Raw genomic sequence first — 15,789 nt, forward strand, 5'->3', positions numbered from 1 at the left:
GAAGTATTTACTTGACTAAAAGAACATTCTATAAAACAAGCGCAGAAGTATTTACTTGACTAAAAGAACATTCTATAAAACAAGCGCAGAAGTATTTACTTGACTAAAAGAACATTCTATAAAACAAGCGCAGAAGTATTCCTTGATTAAAAGAACACTATAAAACAAGCGCAGAAGTATTTACTTGACTAAAAGAACATTCTATAAAACAAGCGCAGAAGTATTTACTTGACTAAAAGAACATTCTATAAAACAAGCGCAGAAGTATTTACTTGACTAAAAGAACATTCTATAAAACAAGCGCAGAAGTATTCCTTGATTAAAAGAACATTCTATGAAACATGCGCAGACGTATTCCTTGATTAAAAGAACATTCTATGAAACATGCGCAGACGTATTCCTTGATTAAAAGAACATTCTATGAAACATGCACAAAAGTATTTTTGGCTAGACAAAGTATCAAATAATTAAAACTACGAATCGAAATTGTGAAAAATCCAATTTATGTCAACGCCAAATTGGGCGCAAATCGACTAAAATTGCTAGCATTCGGCAGACATCCTTGTCCCAACGCCCTTCAACAACCCTACTACCCAAGCAAAAAACACCCGATATGAGAAACACTAATTAAAGGTCCCTTCTTGGCGCATCAGCCGAGGCAGCCTCTATCATCAATCGCAGCCTCTACTTCAATTTGGCCGCCTTTTCATTTGACACGAAATAACTCCATCCGAGGGGAATCAGGAGGAAAAAGAGTAGCCGCCTTCCTCTTGTCAAAGCTTCGAGACTCGATCGTTTTTCCCGAGAGGAAGAGCCCCTTATCTGCCCCTCCGCACCCCGCGGACAGGAGCCCTTAAACACGCGCCTGTCTATCCTCTTCCCCGCTAGGCACGAGCCCGGGCTTAGCCTAAGACTCGGCTTCGAGAACAAACGGCACTAGGATTCTTCTACTCCTTTCGGCGAATCTTGATCGTTATAAAACTTATAAAAAGTTCCCGCCAGCCTACCGAAGAAACAAATCTTTTGTTCGGGATTTTTCTACTTGGAAATAACGTGAATTTTCCCGAATTCCGGAGGGTATATTTACCGTTATCACGGTACCTAAAATGGTCTGGAGATTGAGAACGACGTAAAACTATTATCAGGTGGACAATTTCGAGGAATGGGGAATTGGGGTTTGATTTATAAAGGCGCCATGAGGCAAACATCCAGGCCCGTAGCGAGAAAAATTTCGTTAAGGGGACAGTAGCTTTTTGTGAGGGGGCACATTTTTTTTCGTTAACCTAATTTCGAAAATTAACATAAGTAGCGCCGTGAAATGTTTTTGGTACAAATAAAACCTTGCTTCCTGAAGCACACCATTCTACAACTCGTATTTTATTAAGAAATAGTTAGCTAAAAATAACGATCTAAACCTTAGACAAAGACAAGTGGACCAAAAGGAAAATTTCAACGAATAGAAGTTTAAAATAAAGATGAAGTGGCATTTTTAAATCGATGAAGCCTGTGTACTGTGACAGCTAGGACAAACAAACACAACACCCCACACAGGGTTGCCACACGTCAGGGAAAACAGGGAAAAGTCAGGGAATTTAAAAATGGGCCTAAAAAGTCAGGGAAATGTCAGGGAATTTTTAGATTCAGGGAAAAGTCAGGGAATTTAATTTTATCTGGGCACTTTTTGAAGGTAATTTAACTCTAGATGTATGACAAATTCCACGGTTATCATTTATTTCCTTGAATGTTTGGCTAATTTTTTCAACATTGCAATAACCTTTTTACTGAAATATAAGTCCATCCAAATTTATTAACTTGTAATAAAAGTAAAATATAAACGAAAAATTTTGCCCTTTATAAGTCAGGGAAAATCTCTTAAAATGGTCAGGGAAAACAGGGAATAGTCAGGGAATTTGAATCTGAAAATTTTGTGGCAACCCTGCCACACAAGGAGAACGCAACCCGTCAAAAGTCGTGGATTTTCTTGCGTACGTTTTTCATTGGCTAGATGCTTTAGCGCCTGCTGCCGTCGGAAGGGGAAAATTCGGAAATTGTCTTCCCCCCGCCCGCAAAACGTTCAGCGTAAAGGCTCGTGACGCTCGTCCAATGAAATTCGTACACAACCCCTCGTTAGCGTGTTTAAAGGCTGGCTGCGTTCTCCTTGTGTTTGTTGCTCCTAGGTGACAGTTAATTTCTATTTCCACAATAATATAAATACCACGAACCATGAATCAAAAGGACCTAAATCGGAAAGCTTGTTGCTTGTGCTTTTTTTAACCAGAACATTGAGTGCCCGTTGGGAGTAGACTACGCGGAATCGAATATTTACTGACAAGGAGAATACCCGAGGTGTTTATTGTCGATTTTGTTCAAAGTCGGGCGTAATGTAGACCTATATGAGATATGAAATTTCCCATTCGATTTGACATGGCAACCGAAAATGTTTTTGACCACTGATAACAAAAAATCTCCACGAAAATTTAAAAAAATATTAAAATCGCGAAATGGGTAATTTGTGCCACATTTAGGTCATCATTTTTGGGTAAATTGTAACAATTTTTGAGTAAAATGAGGAAAAAAATCATATTTTTGTTTTAAGTTATCAAAGACATTTTCGGTTGCCATGGCAAATCGAACGGGTAGTGCAACGTCTCCTTTTTGGAAATTTCATATCTCATATAGATCTACGTTACGCCAGACTTTGAACAAAATCGGCAATAAACACCTCCAGACGAATATGGGGCTTTGATGGTTGAACGAATAAGTTGTACAGTTGGTACAGTCATAGATTGATTTTCTTTTGAAGTTACTATAGGCTTTCAGTTTATTTGCATATCAGGTAGACAAATTATAACAAATATTTAGAGAATCCACCTTGTTCCAGAAAACAGTTCGTTTAGGCCACAAAGATCTCACATTGTCTCCCTTTTCTTAATGGACTTATCTTCTTATTCGCTAATTTTATCACATTTTAAGAAGTTCTTAAAAATCACCATGTTAATTTATATAGACAAAATAGTAGCATTTTTGTCCATTTGCCAGGTTTGGGGAAAATCCGGTTTTTTCCGCAACCAAATAGCATCGGGGATAATGGCAGGTGGTCTTTGCAAGTCGCGGTATGGATTACAGCGTCTACTTCCAAACTTTCGTCATGTCATCTGCTAGTCTGTCGTGATTCCATTATTTTTTCTTCACGCAAGCACCTGTAAAATAGGAAAATACGCGTTATACTATTTTTTCATCATTTTTGAGGCCTTTGCAAACATCCTAAAGTCATTGTTTGACTAAAAACCATCCGTAAATCGAGACGTCGTTGTTACATAAATTAAAAATTTTGGCAGATAACTTTTTGTAAACGTGATTAATGCGTAGGGGATGGAAATAAAATCCAATCTTTTTCAAATAGGCCTTTCTATAATGTAACATTGGCTTTCTTGTTTAGATGTATCGGGGGCGTAACTCGTGACGTAGCAGTGACGTTTCACTATGATAGCCAATAGCATCTAGGAGCAAGAAACACAACACCCCACACAAGGAGAACGCAACCCGTCAAAAGTCGTGCATTTTCTCGCGTACAGTTTTCATTGGTTAGACGCTTTAGCGCCTGGTGCCTTCGGAAGAGGAAAATTGTCTTCCCCCTTTCCGTAAAACGTTCAGCGTAGAGGCTAGTCCAATGAAATTTGTACACAACGCTGCGTTAGCGTGTTTAAAGGCTAGCAGCGTTCTCCTTAAGCTAGCATAAACTCTCTGTCAATGGTCTTATTCAACTTGTTAAAAGGTTCCACGCGCGTCTTGATATTTTAGCGTAAAGGGCTCGAGCGATTTTGCGCGTGTTCCGTGAATTAAAAAAAATGCGCGAGCCTTTTACGTTAAAATATTAAGGACGCGTGAATTATTTTAACAAGTTGAACAAGACATTAATTAAAATTCAACGAGTCGCCCTTTTTATAAAGATCTAACCTTCAAAATTGAACTGAACTCCTACGTATCTCGTGACGAAAGCGATACATTTAAACATGTTGGGTAAGCCATGGACCAAGAATTTAAGGGGACTCACTTTTCCTGATATTTTGACACGGTAGGCGTGGCCTAAATCGGAAGGCCTACTGAGGTACATCAGACGTTTTGAAGCGCCTCAAGAATTCTGTTCAACTATCACTTCGAGTTGGGACTTAGTGCGAGAAAGTTAGGTTAGAAATTAAATGGATTCCAATAAATTTGATTAAAAAACCTCAGTCATACGCGGCTTACTGGTTATTTTTACTTAACACAATGGTTAATTACCATTACTTAAACTTTTAAAGGCCCAATTTCAAAAATAAAAGGTCAAAAACTTTCTAAGCCAAATCATTTAACCGACAACAACGGCGCCATTTTGTCAACATCGAACGTGAACGCTCGAGCTTCTGTACGAAACTACGCCGGAAATCGACTTCAGCGACGCCAAGCTGGTCCACATTGAACTAAAATTACCCGTGATTTTCCTATTCCCAGTATTAACACGTGCTTTTTAAAGCCTGAACAGTTAGTTCCTTTTAGATTCTTGGTCCATGGGCAAGCGTAATGACTTTATAGAAAGGCTTATTGGGAAAACTTAACAACTTCAAACACAAAGGTCTATTTACCGGAAGTCGGAAATAAAAAAATTCAAGGTTCGTCTAGACGTCACCATCACTCGTAAATCAGCCTGGATTATTTATTTAGAACGGTCCGCTCAAACGTCTCGAGGAGAAAATTTCGTTTATCTTTTCCGGGGTAGGAAAGGAGTTTTCAGTAGGTTAATGTAAATGAGCCTTCAAAATTGATAACCTTAATGTTTGAAAGGGTTAGAGGAAGAGGGAAAAAAATGAAATCTAAATAATTTCCAACAAATCCCCAGCGTCTAATTAAGAAACGCCTAATTACCCGCGGGAGGACGCGTTGATGACTTTACTCGGAAACCCCGACACGTTCAAGGTAAAAGTTCATTACGAGAAACCCGAAGAAAGTTCCTAAGGTGGCTAATGTCTTAGTTAACTAAAGTGAATTAAACTCGGCGCCGAGTAAAGGATGTTTTCGTACGATCCCAGTCGGTACTACCACCCGAGAAGAAGGGGGAATTACCACCTAACTCTAACACCTCGGGGGATACCCTCTTGCGAAGGTTGAGGACGCCACCCGCTCTCCTATTTCTGCCGGTTGAGGGGAGATTTTATTGACGTCCCGCTGTCTGCGGCTGGGTTGGATCGAAGGTCGTCTGATAATTGAGATTGAAACAGGTAGCCGTACCGTACCCGTCGCTAGCTTCGGTATAAAGCGGTAGGTGACGCCGCCAATCGACGTGAAGCTCAAGATGATAAGAGACTATACGTCAGTCTCTCCGCATCCTTCTGATCCGCGGCGTCTCCCGGGTTTTGGTGAGGAGGGGGGAATACACGCCGGTGGGGGGGGGGGGTGTATCGTTATTCGGGGAGTTACTGTACTAACCCTCGTTTTCCTGTCCTCTCAAATTCATTCACTGCCAAGGGCATATTCGCCCTGTACGTTATTTGATCGGAATGTTGAGAATATGTTGCTTTTTACAATGTCCACAGCGCCAGCTTCCCGACTCGTCACTATCGATTTTTATTGGAAAACATTATTATCTAAAGTAAACGTGATTTTTGAGAGGTTTGGCTCGGTGGGTTTTGTGAAGCCCAGAATATATCTATAGACTAGCCAAAATAAATATACTTCATTACGGCGTATCCTTTATCAAAGATAACAATTTTGGAATAAATTAGAAAAAAAACTAAGAGTATTTCGTGATCCCAAAGTAAACATTGAGAAGGCATAAGGCATTAGGCATAGGGCCAGTCAATGAGGGGAATGTAATGCCGACGTAATGCACTATTACGTACCACCATGAATAACTATATCATTACCCTTTCTACCATCTGGGGCTAAGATGGGCGGTGCCTTTCTGCATTAATTTGGCGCGTGAAAATGCCTCTACATGTTATGGTCAAAAAAGCACGCAAAAAAGGCTGTGTGCCCAAGACGTGTACCTGTAGAGTCGCGCGCTAAAACGTCATTTCAAAATGCGTCAATACAATTTTTGGGTGGCGGCGCGTGACCAACGTCATAATAACTAAGCCCCTCCCATCCTAGCGACTGAGGCCAGACCATAGATAAAATAACTTCATATATAGATAGGAAACTACTCGATGTACGTACTAGAACCTTGGTTTAACGCAATCCCAATTGCAAAGGCTTAAGCGAGCTATATGTATTAAAAGTACTTTTTCTTGAACTGAGAGCAAATTAAAAAAATTTCACTAAATAAATAGCATTCAGTAAAGATTTCAAGTTTGTTTTAAACGCTGTTTCTGGTATATTTGAAGACATTTACCTTGCAAAATACTTTTATTCCCAAAACTCCGTCCTCAAATTTCTCAATACGTTCTACGCTCTTGAGAATACAGCCAACTGGCGCAGTCACTAGATGTCAGGGCAATCTCGTGAGAGTCAGTTTGCCCCATTGAAGTTTCCTATCTAAATACGAAGTTATTTTATCTATGGGCCAGACTACCTAATGTAGTTCAATATTCATGGTTAAAATTAATACATTCATGGTAACACTAATAATAATAAAACTTGAACTTGACTTGACTTGAACTACGTCACTCACGCTCCTATGGAGAAAGTAAATGACGGCCAGAACCACGGAGTACGCGACAAACATGATAATTAATAAAGTATTGACACTACGACGTCACATAATGTCACCCACACTCTTTCCGATGCAGAGGAAAAACCACCCCTCAAAATGGCGGCTATGACTGAACCTACTTTATGTACGCGACTTTTTTCTTTATTATTTCATTACGGTTATAAATTGTCGAATTAATAACGCCTGTAGGGAGTCTTGGTATGGTGCTCGTTTAGGGTAGTGGGTTGTCTTGAAAGGGGTGGTAAGCCATATTTATGGGTGATCCCTGGGTCCTTGAAAAGCTGGGATCTCAGAGTCAGACCCACATGTCGATATCCGGTTATAATTGAAAAGAGGATTTACTCCCCCGGCACTCGAGAGAGGATTTCATTTTTGGTTCTGTTTGTCTGTTGGCAGACGCGATCAGCGAGAGTAATCCACGAGTAATTGACGACGCCAGAGCCAGGAAACTTGCCAGCGACTTGAAACGTTGTTCCTACTACGAAACATGCGCCACTTACGGACTCAACGTAGAGAGAGTTTTTCAAGATGGTGAGTGAACATCTTAATTTCACCGAATTCAATTCTAACTGAAGTATATACAGTGGCGGACTGGCCATAGAGTGAACCTGCCCGATGGCAGGTGGGCCCCAACAACCGTTCATGAAGTGGGCCCCTTAAACATGATAGCGTTATAGTTGTTTAAAGCTGGGGCACTTTGTCTTCTGGCAGCCCAAAATATTAGACCCAGTCCGCCACTGAGTATATAATCAGGAAATTATACGCGTATACACTAGGAAGTCTCGTACCCAGATAGTAACTGTAGATATTTACAATATTATTCCTCATTTGATTTCTTGAATTTATTCCTAACTTAACGAACTTCGAGATTAACACTTTTAAGCTCTCCAAAAACGTCAGTGAGAGAAGGAACGAATCGACGACAGCCAGCCAATCAAATGCGTGTGACGTAGTCTAAGCCCCGCCAATGAAGTGGCAGCTAGGAGCAACAAACACAAGGAGAACGCAGCAAGCCTTTAAACACGCTAACGCAGTGTTGTGTACAAATTTCATTGGGCGAGCGTTTTACGGGCGGGGGGAAGACAATTTCCGAATTTTCTCCTTCCGACGGCAGCAGGCGCTAAAGTGTCTAACCATTGAAAAATGTACACAAGGAAATGCACGACTTTTGACGGGTTGCGTTCTCCTTGTTTGGAGTGCTGTGTTTCTTGCTCCTAGGTGGCAGCGTGGTTGTTATGAAGCCTTAGATTTCCAAGTGAATACTTATAAATCATTTCCAATTATATTATATACTTGAATACTTCTGATACTACTCTTTGATGATATAGTCTATATTATGTTGTTCGTTCTATGTTAAAGATTAAAATCAAGAATGTATTTATTTATATTTAAGAAGAATTGTTATGTTGTGAGTATGTCTAGTTTTCACCTTACACGTGAGGGGGAAACGACCCCGTGTGTTTCAGTAGCGTCGGCTTCGAGCTTAGAAAAGATAGCGCCATCTACTTTAAAACGTGTCAACTAAATGTGTGAAGAAATAGCCGACGACTTTTGAAAAAGAATGTTCTTTAACTGAAAAATTCAGCTTGAATATCGAGATAATATTGAATGAGCAGAAAGCTTTCACACATTTGATTTAAAACTCAGTCGGTAGGCGGCGATACTTCTGACCAAAGTTTAAACTACGCACGAAACTTATTAGAAACCGAGCCTATCTAATTTACTCTTAAGTGGAGGAGCATACTAGTAGATCGTATGGTAGAATGGGAAACGCAAAATATATTATCTCTAAAAATGAATAAATACTTCTTGAAAAAGTGAAAAGTATAGCTTTAATTAGTGAGCGAACCTGAACGACCAGCAATGATTCAACCCTCCACAACCTCCTTTCTCCCTTTTTTGCGAAAAGCCCAATTTCGTTAATGGCCTTCTTTTTTTTCTGGTTGGGTGTTTCCTGGGAGACCTTCTCAGGGAGCCCAAGCGAAAAGATTTTTTTCCCCTTATAAGCCAGCTTTCGTCCCTATATAGTTCTCAATTAGGAAGAGACCGGTCTTAATAATTCACCCGTGCCCGAAAACGTAACCGCCATTTATTCAAAGGTTGTTTGTCCCAAGTTGTAGCTTTTATGAGAATAAAGATAATGAAGTGAAAATGTGAAATTGCTTTCCCCCCCCCTCTTCTTAGCTACGAAAACGGATATCAAAAAATCCTTTGAACAATTATTTACAAGTTAGTGACATCTCTATTGGTAATATCAGAAGTAAATGAACCGGAGTTATCGAAATAGCGTTCAGAATCGGAGGGCGTTTTCCATATGAAAATGATGAGAAAATTGAGTCAAATAAAAGCTAATTTCCATACTTGTCTTTAGACGCGATACATTGCACCAGGGAATTGTGGATATAGCTATTTCCAAAAGTGACATAACTACCAAAAGTGTGACAATCCCTGTACTTTCGTATGCTAAAGGTTTAATAAATGCTCGACTCGAGATCGACCATATAAAAGACTATTGGTATTATATCGTAGATAGATGGCGACAGTGCCGTATTTCAGCCTAGGGCCCATCTTTTTAAGGGGCCCTTCAGAGACCGTAATTACTGTATTCGAAGGCGTAAATCTATAATATCAATCGTAATTGATATTGGATAAATTCCTAGGTAGAAGATTTTGTTTTAAAATTATAAAAATTTCTGCCTGGCAGTTTACGGACGCAGCCTTAAATCGAAATGTTGCATAGTTATCGCATATTTAGACGACGATTGTTAAGAGCTTTTATTTAGTAATATAACCGTAGAGCTCAGACTTCTACGCTGAATCAGGGAAATTCAGGCACAGCCTAGTTCCAGGGATAAGAGTAAATGCAGCGCGTGAAAAGCATAGAAATAGGTAACTAGAATGCTGCCGCATACGGCCGAGCTTGACGCCAGTTCGCCTTGAACCTTCAGCCAATGAGAGGCCGTAGAGTGGTTCCGCCAAGGAGGATAATAATCCTCCTTGGATCCGCTACTATAGCGGGAGATAGGTGACGTCATTCTCTCTGGAGACATTAAATTCTTGGCAGAACCACTCTTTGAGCTCTGATTGGCTGAGATCTGGCTATCGTCTGCCACGGCGTTTGGCCCATTTGCCAGTTACACGGCAGCATTCTAGTTACCTATGGGATTTCTATGGTGAAAAGGGCGCCCATGCAGACTCCTTATCTGCCTATGGGCCAAGATCTCTAAGTCCGGTCCTGGATAGCGATAGTATCCCCACAGAACGACAAAAAATACACTAACTTTGACCAGTGCTACTTAGATCCTCCGTTCCTCACTAAGAGGCGTTATTTTTTGGTTTTAACTTCCTTCCCTCCCCAAGGCGTACTTTCCCTTCTCTCCTCCCAACTTGTATTTCGCTCGTAACATTCATTAGGGAAAAGGTCCGATAAACACACTTTTGGTAATTATGTCACTTTTGCTATTTCTATGTATAAAAATTGGTTCCTAAACAGTGGCGTAGCGTGGGAGGGGCAAAGGGTGCCATGGCCCCGGGAGGCTTAGATGTAGGAGGCGGCCAGCGGCCTGGAAAATTGAAACGAACGCCGCCGGCCGAAATCGTGGATCGGAAAAGTGATAAAAATTATTGAAGGTCTACAATGTGCACGTTGAGATTAACAAATCTGGGTATCTTGGCAATCGAACAAGAGGTACAAATTAATATTGACCATTGCATTAAAGAGTTCCCGTTGCAAAAAACACGCGGAACAAAATTTTGATTTTAAAACGACTTGAATCCTTTTGCAATCAACAGAGCAACAGAATTTTCACCGATTTTTTGTTTAGTTGCCAAAATAGGGGGAGGCGGCAAATTTAGGGTTTGCCCCGGGTGGAAGAAATACACGCTACGCCACTGTTCCTAAAAACAAAAACGGTTTTTTTTTCGGTCTAGGAGCGCGCAAAATTTCAAATTCAAGGTCAAAATGTATCTTCTTAAGGAAAACGCCTCCAACATGGGGAGTATAGCAGTTTGATAACTTTAGTTCATTTACTTTTGGTGACATTTAATAGATCTTAAAAGAAATTTATTTGGAAAACTTAAACCATGGCCCCCTGCACGTGCTCGCTCTGCGGAGCGAGCACGTGCAGGGGGCCATGCTTCAATGGTTCATTGTATAAATTGGCTTGCGCTGGTTTGAGAAGGAATAATCTAATTATTTTCTAAGACAAATGCAGATAAATATTGCTAAGCATGCTTTGTTTGATTTTTATTATGCGCATGATAGGTACAATATCTACATTTCCATTATAAAAATAACAACATTTATATTTTTACTCTTTTTAAAGCCTGTCAAAAGATTGTTCAACAAAAGTTTACCGCTTTAACGCCAACCAACTCTAGACCGAGCACCCCAGTAGGCCACCCACTCCGAACCAATTATTTGGTTGCTCCTGGAAACCAGGCACCCCCCACAACAGTAACGGGACCAACTAATTCTGTCACAATGACAGCTGCAGGAATCACAAATAACGGTTTCAGCTCCCACTCTTCACAACCAGCCATGGTAGTAGCCTCGCAAGCCAACAATTTTGTATCCGCTTCTCCAAGTCACGCAATGAACCATCTTCACAGTGCAGCGCCAACAGTGACTCAACAGAAGGTAAACCATCCCACCATTCGCACTCTATCCCAATTCTAATAATAATAATGTGTTCCTATATTTTTAGGATGTGGTAACAATAAGGGAAAGAGAATACACTGGAAAAGATCGTCTCGAAAGGCCATCAATTATTGAACCTCAAAATAATAGCGTTACTGGTGTTATTAGTAATTTAATTTCGGGAAAGGACAAAGATTTAGCAACACCCGTCTCGACTCCAACCACGTCCAGGAAAACAAGGAGGAGATCTAACTTATTCCCCGTAATTTTAATATGCATTATTTTACAGTGAAATTTAATTTGATGTAAAATATGTGGTATTTTACGTATCCAGCCTTTGAAGAAGGGAGATGATGACAAGAAACTTAGAAATGGAGAAGTTGGAAGCGGTAGAGTCATTCCTATAAGACAGGTACCATTCACAATGTTTTTGAAAAATAGTTAGGAAAGAAGGATGCTTATATATTTTGGCATGACAGGGCTATCTTTACAAAAGAAGTTGTAAAGCTCTGAATAAAGAATGGAAGAAGAAATATGTTACGTTAACAAATGACGGGAGGTTGACATACCATCCAAGTTTGCACGTAAGAATTCTTATAGAGACAGTTAATGACCGTAAGAGAGATAACTAACCCAAAACTGTGACCCACAGGACTACATGGACGATGTACATGGTAAAGAAATACCACTAATGCACACGACTGTTAAGATCCCAGGCCAAAAACCAAGAGGGTCTAGACCAGCTGGTGGTACATCAACCAGTACATCCTCTCATCAGGTCAATGAGCTGGTTTCGGATCTGGGAAATCTGAATGTTGCTGGAGGTATTTCTATAATTATAAGTTGACTTTTAAGTAAATGGGGCTATAATTATTTGACTAACAAACAATTTAGAGTTGTTGAAATAATCAAAGTTATTTGTGGCATGGTACTAACTCAAAGAGGTGAAACTATTTTGAATGTGCATTTTTTTTTGGTGTTGGTGGTGGTGACTTGACTAAATTATTCTTCGATATCAAAATTATATTATTGTGGTATTTTTTTATTCTTCAATGACTCAAAACACTCACTATCCTTCCATTTTTCCTTGTGCATGTCTAAAATGTAAATTGCAACCTCTCTCACAGCACTTTAAATTGTGTGTTGAACCTATCATTACGTGTTTCATTGTCGTTTCATTTACATACATACTCGTAGAGCTATACAAATAAGTACTCGAAATCTCTTAATTTTTTGAGTTCCGAACTGAGTATTTATATTGCGCTTATGGTTCTTCGAGTATGTTAGCTTATCATTAACAATCATTATATCTCTTTTAAAAATTCAAAATTAAACTAATAATAAAATAATTGAATAAATCATTAACATGGCTTAACCCGTGTACTCATCCATCAGGCGGCCAGTATCATCCCCAAAGCACAGCTTCCTACCACTCTTCCTCGAGCTCTTCCTCCCCCCTGCTCTCCACATTCGCTTCCAAACATCACAAAGACCGGGAACGCGAATCCCTATTGGGACCCTCCTCATACAGCCACCTCCACCAGCACCTGTCCGTACGTAGGGGCTCTGTGCCCCTGGCAGGGAGCGAAGACTTGTCCATTGGTATCACTAATGCCAACTCAGGTAACCCATTTTGTTTCCCTTGTCTACCCTTTAAAACAAATTTAATATCAGTTATAACAAAGATTCAGTACCATGCTGCTCATAACAATTAGAAAAAATATCCTAAGTTTCGAAATGGGTTCTTAAATACAAAGTTGGGTAATTTTTAAAAGGCGTTGTAAATGGAAGCGAGGGTCATCTGATGGGACCACTAGTGCCCAGTACCAGTCCACTGCTCTCTAAACTGGACACTCCAAATGTCAAAAAGAGACACCGTAGAATGAAATCAACAGGGGCTAAGAATCTCGAAGCACTTGAGGGTGATTCCGATGGCTACGAATTTATCATAGTGTCTTTGGATAATAAACAATGGCATTTTGAAGCAACTAATACTGAGGTAGTTTTCAGTAAAAGATTCTAAGTAAAAAACTATTTTTAGGTGTTAAATCTTAATTATCATGATAGGACCGTGAAGCTTGGGTGTCTGCCATAGAACAGCAAATTCTCAATAGTTTACAAGGAAATGAAAGTTGTAAGACAAAGTCTAGGATGAATAGTAACGTTGACCAAGGAGCTATTCAAGCTATCAGGACCAGTATTCCAGGGAACACGCATTGCGTAGACTGTGACGCCCCTAGTAAGACAAATCTCTTAACATTCTATTAAAATTAAAACACTAAAACTAATCTATAAAATATGGATAGATCCAGATTGGGCTAGCTTAAACTTAGGAGCCCTTATGTGTATCGAATGCTCAGGAATACACAGAAATTTAGGCTCTCACATATCTAGGGTTCGCTCTTTAGATTTAGATGACTGGTCGTAAGTACCTTTTCAAGATCATCTTGTCCCTTTACTGGTAAAGGAACATTACTAAAGTGTAGTTCAATATTTCAGAGCTGAATACATCAGTGTAATGATGGCTTTAGGTAATAGCGCTGCCAATAGTATTTGGGAAGGGAACACAAGGGGTAGAGCAAAACCTACTCCTAATTCAAGTAGAGAAGAAAAAGAAAGATGGATCAGATCAAAATATGAGTTTAAAGAATATCTTGCGCCAAGTACTTCCAGCCTTCCTTTGGGTCAGGTAAATGAACCTCTAGAAAAACATATAACGTATTATTCACTATTAAATTATCTCTATAATTTTTCTAATCAAATCTTGTAGCAACTTATTGAAGCTGTTTGCAAAGCCGATGTTAAAGGAGTTGCGTTAGTTTTAGCAATTTCATCAGCTGCTGGAACCCTAACTGAACAAGTTAATTCCGCAGTTGGTCCAAGGGACCCTAGGACCGCTCTTCATCTCTCAGCAGCAATGGGAAATTTGCCAATTACTCAGTTGCTCTTATGGGTAAAACAGTTTTTCAGCTTTTCGTTAAATGTCCCACAATATTTAAAATCTTATTTTTATATGAAATTTATAGCTTAGATTCCTTTAATTAAAATTAAAAAGGATTTCCCCTTTGGCCACCATAATTTAATTAATCAAACTGGGCAATTGATAGCATTTATTTTAAAAAGTTAAATTAATTTGAGAAAATCTCTCAGAAAAAGGCACAGTTAAAGAAAGTTACATATAATTGTTTAATTTTATCTATTTGAATACTTCAGAACAATGCCAATGTCAAGGCTCTGGACTCTGATGGGCGAACTGCTTTGGTTTATGCTAAAAATACTGGAACGCAAGAGGTTCAGGATTTATTAGTACATAGTGGCTGTCCCGAAACTACTATGACCACACAGTCGAGTGGCGGAGTTAATTCGGGGACACTTTCAAGGAGAAGAGGCAGTGTTTCCAAAAAATCTGATGTATTTGAAAAACTTCCAGCTAGCATCATATAAAAACAGTAATAATTTATCATAGTTCTATATATAACCACAGATTTGAAGAAGAAAACTTTTGTTTTATCTCATCACATTTCACTTGTAAAAACTGAACTACATCACTCATATATAAAGTATTATCATTTTAAATACCAAAAAACGTGTGATGGCCTTGGGACTGAAGTGCTATTTACTTTAAAGGCAGCTGAACTATTCTTTCTTTACTCATTGCGTGATAAAACGAAATTAATAGGAATTTTAAATGAATCAGTTGATCTACGAGCTTGTTAAAACGAGTTTACGTGGTTACCATATGTAAAAGACAAAACAGTGATAAATTTGCTCTGTAATGAAGACTTAACTTCAATTTGGCCTTTGAGGAATTCTTAACCCCAATATACACTGCATTCCTATTTAAATTAGTCAAGTTGTTTCGCAACGCAGCTATGCACTTTAATTACTTGCCTCTTAAAATCTAAAAAATTATCACTAACTTTTAACTTAAATAACGAATATATGCAAAATTGAAAAATTGGAAGTCTGATTCGAAGTTTCTCAAATGTATAATTAAACTTAAGCAGTGCAGTTCTCAGTTAGAAAAGTCAGGGACGTAACTTCGGAGAGGTTTCCCCCCGCCCCTCAATAATTTTGGAAATTAATAATTTGACGACCTTTTTTGGAACCTTTATTTTTAAAAGAACAATTCTAGCCAAGTGACTTTTGAAAAATTACAATACCCAGTTTGTCAAATTAAATACTTATCCCCAAGAATAAAACTCCTTTCAGTCTGCCCCTGAAACCAGACGAAAAATATGAAAACTCTTGCGCTTGAACTTACTGCATAATTAACTTCTATTACGCATTCCTATGAAACTGCAAAAACCGCTTTCCCTGAGAAAGACTGCCCAATTTGTATTTTTCCGAAGGCTAAGAGATTAGTTTAAAGTAGTGACGAGATACTCTGAGCAGTCTAGTCGAAACCATTAGAAATTTGTACAGATTTAATTTAAAAAGAATAATTAAATCATCGTATGAT

At 39.1% G+C, this 15,789-nt stretch overlaps 1 protein-coding gene across 5 annotated transcripts in view; it reads left to right on the forward strand.

Moving 5' to 3' along the window:
- CenG1A (Centaurin gamma 1A) overlaps window positions 1–15,635 on the forward strand; it is an 80,029-nt gene extending 64,394 nt beyond the window's left edge. For 3 of the 5 annotated variants that reach the window (XM_090162092.1, XM_090162091.1, XM_090162094.1), the window contains exons 5-17: window positions 7,085–7,219; window positions 11,014–11,327; window positions 11,395–11,589; window positions 11,662–11,739; window positions 11,807–11,911; window positions 11,980–12,151; window positions 12,723–12,950; window positions 13,103–13,326; window positions 13,395–13,566; window positions 13,634–13,751; window positions 13,827–14,016; window positions 14,098–14,280; window positions 14,541–15,635. In XM_090162092.1, the coding sequence (XP_090018218.1) occupies window positions 7,085–7,219; window positions 11,014–11,327; window positions 11,395–11,589; window positions 11,662–11,739; window positions 11,807–11,911; window positions 11,980–12,151; window positions 12,723–12,950; window positions 13,103–13,326; window positions 13,395–13,566; window positions 13,634–13,751; window positions 13,827–14,016; window positions 14,098–14,280; window positions 14,541–14,771 (2,345 nt within the window). In that variant the 3' untranslated portion in view covers window positions 14,772–15,635. The remainder of the gene's footprint in view (window positions 1–7,084; window positions 7,220–11,013; window positions 11,328–11,394; window positions 11,590–11,661; window positions 11,740–11,806; window positions 11,912–11,979; window positions 12,152–12,722; window positions 12,951–13,102; window positions 13,327–13,394; window positions 13,567–13,633; window positions 13,752–13,826; window positions 14,017–14,097; window positions 14,281–14,540) is intronic. The other 2 variants (XM_090162093.1, XM_090162095.1) reach the window with 2 other exon arrangements.
- Window positions 15,636–15,789: the final 154 nt, after the last annotated feature.

The sequence above is a fragment of the Leiobunum rupestre genome, chromosome 11 (assembly GCF_980474605.1).
Source record: "Leiobunum rupestre chromosome 11, qqLeiRupe1.1.hap1, whole genome shotgun sequence".
Taxonomy (NCBI): domain Eukaryota; kingdom Metazoa; phylum Arthropoda; class Arachnida; order Opiliones; family Sclerosomatidae; genus Leiobunum; species Leiobunum rupestre.